Source organism: Thalia democratica, chromosome 6 (genome assembly GCF_965202585.1).
Source record: "Thalia democratica chromosome 6, ktThaDemo2.hap1.1, whole genome shotgun sequence".
NCBI classification, from domain to species: domain Eukaryota; kingdom Metazoa; phylum Chordata; class Thaliacea; order Salpida; family Salpidae; genus Thalia; species Thalia democratica.
The window spans coordinates 54828256-54834680 of NC_139170.1; the positions used below are offsets into that span (position 1 = coordinate 54828256).

General features: G+C 22.7%; 1 protein-coding gene across 1 annotated transcript; it reads left to right on the forward strand.

The window, feature by feature from the left end:
• The first annotated feature begins 2227 nt into the window (after positions 1-2227).
• LOC145839244 (NAD-dependent protein deacetylase sirtuin-2-like) lies at positions 2228-6218 on the forward strand. Its single transcript, XM_082946842.1, has 9 exons — positions 2228-2285; positions 3058-3099; positions 3340-3446; positions 3648-3773; positions 4250-4373; positions 4588-4653; positions 5026-5158; positions 5716-5829; positions 6098-6218. Exons 2-9 carry the CDS (start codon positions 3075-3077, stop codon positions 6216-6218), a joined length of 816 nt encoding a protein of 271 aa, XP_082802968.1. The 5' UTR covers positions 2228-2285; positions 3058-3074.
• Positions 6219-6425: the final 207 nt, after the last annotated feature.

A 6425-nucleotide genomic window follows, 5' to 3' on the forward strand; every position in this document is an offset into this window, starting at 1 on the left:
TCCTGTTTTAGTGGCTCAGGTTTTGATCCCTGAATCCAATATTGCACAATAAATAACATGATGATAACAATAACACTTTAAGTTAAAATAAATAAGTGTGTACTAAGTATTAAGTGTTTAGAGCTTTTGACAACCCTGTTTGTAAGTACAGCAGCATTATAAAAACAACTAATCTTTGTAAACATTAAGTCAATATATTAAAAAGACAAAAATTTATGAATTTGCACAACATTTGCTTATAAAATCAGACCTATCTAACAAATTCATAACCATGCTCTGGTAGGTAAAAATAAAACGTACTAAAAGTTCCTCTGAAAGTAATCATGTTAAATAAACGAAGTTATAATTCTCAACTCAATAATACTTATTATGTTTCTAATCAATTTAGAATTTATTTAAAACATACTTTAACAAGAATACTACAAATCTTGTGAAGTTTAAATAATTTCAATATTCTATTTTAGTTAGTGGTTTGCTTTTTTTTTTAAGTTGGGAAGCACAAAATTTGTTGTAAAGTTGAAGAACATTTTTTCAATTTCTTTTAAATTCTTTTAATTTATCAATCTTACTTAAAAAGGTATGTTACAAAAAAAAAAATGTAAATAATGCTGTCTAAACAATAGATTACAAATAATGTCTTAATATACGATTACATCCACTGTGCCAAGCAAAAAACAGTTGATTATTAATTGTCAATTTAAATTTAAAAATTAATTTAAATAAGATTAAAAAAATGCATATTTAGATCATTATTATTCAGATTAAAATTTTTGCTAGTAATGCTTATTTTATTTTTATTTGCCTATAGAAGTTTCACCACAACATATATTTTTTTTGTGTCTAAATAATATAACTAGTCAAAAAATTAACAGTATATAAATCAAAATGTTTAATTCAAACTTAATATTTATTTATTTTATTAACATTTCAGTTATTTACTTAATATATGTTAACATTAATACTATTTAACATGTAGAATTTGAAAAAACCTCTTAAATTAAATAAATAATTAAATCTTTCACTTAATTATAGTTAAATAAAGTAGAAAATTAAGTTGTAATGGAATACAAGTTTTACTCTTTTCCAGCAAGTTGAACATCAAATGTTATGAAATTAGTCAACTGGAAAGCAAGTTGATCTTAAACAAGTTCACACTTTTAAGATATAGCTATAAAAATCCAACCACAGAGTAGTTGCAGTGTTGTTTTAATTATTAGAACAAAAAAATTTCAGAACTAAACTTATTTATTAACATATTGTTTATTGCTGAAGTTTACTTTTGATAATGTATTTTACACATAACTGATTTTTTGATTTTAATTCAAAGTAGTTAACTGTTAGTTTAGTTATTAATTCTTATAATATATTCATTTTAGACTTAATTCTTGTATAAAAGTTTTGATCGTTTTTAAAGAAACTTTTAAAGTATGATGTACTTTATTTTTATTGTTTTATATGTGTTTAAATATCAATTGTAATTACAGAAAGTCATGCCTAGTTTTTATAAGTAGTGTAGAATAACTTTAACTGTAATGAATTCTATGCTAAGTTTAAATTTCATTGTTGGTTTGCATTACATTAGAACCTTACAAAAATACAAATATAATAAAAAACATAAATTTGTCTACACAACTTCTAAAACTATAAAGTTGAAGATCAATACAATTATTATAAACTGTCCTAATATACTTTTTTAGTTATATTTATATAATCAATATAGTTTAGAAGATGGTTTAGCATATCCTATGCTTTCAAAAATAATACTTTTAGAATTTTAAATTTAAAATGTGTAGCTTTATTAGCTTTAAGGTTAACTTTAGAATGAAATTAAGTTTTAAACCATTTGACTTTTAATTTTTTAAGTTTTCTAGTTAAGAAACTGAATAAAGCATCCAAAAAAAATCTTTAAAGTTCTAAAACTATTTTTCTTATCACAGAAATGGTTACTGTTGTGTATTTTTGAACTATATGAATTTAGATACATATAATTGGTAAAGCTATACAATTTGTTAATGTTTGCCTAACTAAAAAAAATATTTTTATTTTATAAGTCACATATACTTTTACATTTATATAATGTTTATTAAGTAAATTTATTAAATGAAATATAATTGTAAAACTTTTCAGACAAAGTAGTTATTTTTGTAAAATGGACGATCTGAACGATTTGATGCAAAATCTGAGTGATTTGAACTTAGAAACTGAATGTGATCATTACAGACCAGATAAACATCTGAACAGTTTAGATCTTGATGGAGTTGCTAGTTTTATAAAATCTGATAAATGTAAGTAAAATATATTAGAAAACATTTATCTTCATTTTAATTGTCAAGCCTTAATTGCTAATTAATACTATAATTATAAAATAGTAGAGCTTTACACTAGTCATTTAGTGATTGTATAACAAATATGTCTCAATACTTAAAAACCTTTTATTGATACATACAGGATTGCCACTTTACCTTGAAACCTGGAATTTGACAATTAAGGCAAAAAAAAACTAGAAACACCTGGAATTTTTAACAATTTTAACAATTACAGTAGTAAAACTTTTTGTCATCATCAAAAAAAAATTCTTAAAAAACACATATAAAGTAACTTTACAATATCTTTTCAATGTTTATTTTTATTTATCTTTATATATTTATTATTTATTTATCTTTATACTATTTAACACAATTTGTTGTATAGAAATTAACTTATAACTAAAAATAGACCCAAAAATGTGTAGTTTTAAAAACCTTGAAAAAATTTGGAAAGCCTGGAAAAAATTTGAAAAAACGAGTGGCAACCCTGTACATAAATTAAAAACTAACATCTGTTTAACACCTTATTTAACAGGCATGCTCAAATATTTTTTTAACTTGAATCCATTGAAGGTTTAAAATCTAATTTCTCTTAAATATATTAAATAACAGTTATTCTTATATAATTTTCCAAAAAGTTTTATTTATACAAGAGAAAAATTAATTGAAATTGAAAACTTAACATCTTTATACATATCAAATAATAGTTCTGCTCAGATAATTTTCATGAAAGTTCTATATATTTATACAGGTGAAAAAGTAATAGTGATGTGTGGAGCAGGTCTTTCTACAGGTTTGTACCAATTTTTAACTTATTTACTATATTTTATTAAGCTCATGAAAACTTAAAAGTGGGTGAAACCAAGTTAAAAATGTTAAAATAATCTTTTTGTTGTTATAATAAAATATTTTTTGATATAATAAATTTAAGTTTTTGTTGCTGAGAACTAAAAATTATAGTATGTATTGTTTATACAACTTTAAAATTGTTTTAAAAACTGTAAATTTCTAAACAAATTATGTTTACAAACAGCTGCTGGTATTCCTGACTTCAGAACTCCTGGAACCGGTCTTTATGACAATCTTCAGAAATACAACCTTCCAAAACCTCAAGCCGTTTTTCAAATGAGTTATTTTAAGGTTTTAGTATGTAGATTTTATATATTAATGTTATAAATATTTAAAAAGTTATAATAAAAACTCTCAAAAGATCTATTTAAAAAACATCTCTATTATGCATTCAACTTAAAAATTTAATTGCAGGAGTAGCATTTTTAGCATTGTTGTGTAAATCTATGTTTGTATAATGTAATAAAATCTTAATGCAGTTATTTAACACAGAAAAATCCGAAAGCGTTTTACACACTAGCAAAAGAGTTGTATCCTGGAAACTACAAGCCAACTCGTAGCCACTACTTTTTAAAATTGCTTGAAAAAAAGAATCTGCTCCAGCGTGTTTTTACACAAGTTAGTTGTTACTTGAAATAATTATGAAGTTATGAACTATACATTAGAGCTCTAACTATAACTAAAAAATAACACTTATTTTCTTTAACAGTTTTCATGTTTTGAATATGAATATTATACCAGTTAAAACTTTCACTTAAGTAAGATCGATAACAAAATTATTTTTTAAATATTGATGTTAATTTTTAACTACCAAACACTGTTAAATGTATTTAAAAGTGGTATACCACATAACCGTACTGTTTACGTTAATATAATTACTAATTTATATAGATTTTCTAATTGCTACTCATATATATTTTTAAGTTTTAATAATTTTGATACAAGGTTGATTTGTTTTTTAAGGAAAATTATGATAATTTTTTAAGCTGGTTAAATTTAGGCAAATTAAGGCAAACTAACATTAAATAAAAGTATTAGATAACAGTATTTAAACTTTTTTAGCATGATTTCGTAAACCTTAATAATTGTAACAGAATATAGACACACTTGAAAGGGTAGCGGGAGTGAGTGACAGTTTATTAGTAGAATCCCATGGATCATTTAACACTGCAAAATGTATTAGATGCAAGAAAGAGTACTCACAGCAGTGGGTAAAAGGTTTTTTTATATATTGGACTATGTAGAGTATTAATTAAGTTTTTTAGTAATTATAAAGAATTTATTTTAAGGTAAGTTAAATTAACTTTATGTAAGTCCTTAAGTTTTTAAAAAAAAGAAAAAAATATTTTTAGAACCTAAATTAAAGTTTTCTTTTGATTTAAATTTATAAAAAAATATTTGAAATCAAAAACATAAAGATATTTCTTTATAGAAAAAATATTCAAAGATGAAATCCCAGAGTGTACTATTTGTGGAAAGAATGCATATGTTAAACCAGGTTTTTTTTTTTCAAATCTAAATTGTAAGTATTTAGTAAGCACAACATTCTTGCTTTAAAATTGAGTTTGAAACATATAAATATGTAACATTTATATACAATTACATATGTAAGAAAACATTGTTTAAGAAATAAGATAAAAAAATATTTTTTTTAAATTGACCATTTTTAATTTTGGATAAGTTAATCTCAAAATGTTTATAGACAAATATAATGAAATAAATATACAATATAATATACTAAGTTTTGCTAATATACCAAAGACAACATTGTTTGAATTACGCTAGAATCTTAATAAATAATTTTTGTCGAAAATGTCTACACCTGAATTGTAAGTGGCTAAAATTTATAAATCATCTATCTACTTAACAGATATTGTATTTTTTGGCGAGCAACTACCAGAAAAATTCCATGACTTCAGCGAAAAAGATTTCAAAGACTGTGATCTATTGATTGTTATTGGAACTTCTCTTAAAGTCAAACCATTTTCTTCTCTACCTGGAAAGTTTGTATTTTTTATTTATCACATTATTTTATATAAAACAAAAAAGTTAATTATTTAGAATAAAATGCCTAATACAAAGCTTTGTACTTCTGTTTTCCATAGATAAATATATCTGTAATTGAAAATCCGAATATTTAAGCAACTAGTTAAGTTACTAGTTCTTGTTCATCGTCTTAATAAAATACTTAAATGTAAAGTAAATAAATATTTACATCTTAAAACTAGTATAAAGATTAGATAAATTTTCATATCAAATAATTTTAAACAAGAATTACTAAAACTTTGTTATAATTGATATTCATCTAAGTAGATCGTTATTGGTATAAGCACATTAAATTTGTGATTAAAAATTATGTTTTAAATATAAATAAAACTAAATTCAAAGTTTTTACTATTTTAGGTTTTTAGAAAAAAGTAGTTTATAATATTAGACCATTTTGATTTAAGCTGTTAAACGATTTTTATACTAATTATTTAACAATATGTTTCATTTCTTTATACGATAAGAACTATTCGAAAAAAAGTAAGAATTGTCATAGTTGAATTTATATTTTCAGTGTGAAAGTCTCTGCACCAAGAGTTTTGATCAACCGTGAAAAATGCAATTTTACAAAAGATTTTTGGTATTACGGCCAGCCAAAATTTGATTTCGATTCAGAAAAAGCCTACAGGTATTATTTGTATGAAATGATTTATTATCTTGATATTAATATATTTAATGAATTTAAATATTTGTTAATGTTTTACTTTATTTTTTATTTGAGTAAAAAAAGTTAAATAAATGTGTTATTTCTTATTTGCTTATGTGTACTAATGTATAAAAGAGTTGTAATTATATTATCAAACAAAAAATAGTTTTTAAATAACAGATATATAGAAAAATTGACGTTAATATTTTTTAGTGAATTTTAAAACAATCTAAATAGTTAACAATCACAGGGATGTAGCATTGTTGGGAAACTGTGATGACGTCATAATTAAATTGTGTGAAAAGCTTGGATGGAATAACGAGCTTGATGAATTAGTTGCTGAAAGTTCTACAAGTTCTCAGTTATTGTAGTGATATATAAAAATCTGCTTGTATGATAAAAACTTTAGTTCAAATAACATATTATTTTAGTTCTCTTTAGGCTGTATAAATAAAATATTATAAATATATTAAGGTTGTTATTTTATGTATGCTGTTTAGTATTATTAATGTTCATAAAAAATTTGTTTATTTTCACAAGCTAAATTGGTAGTTATTTAATTAAAATTCATTATTGAT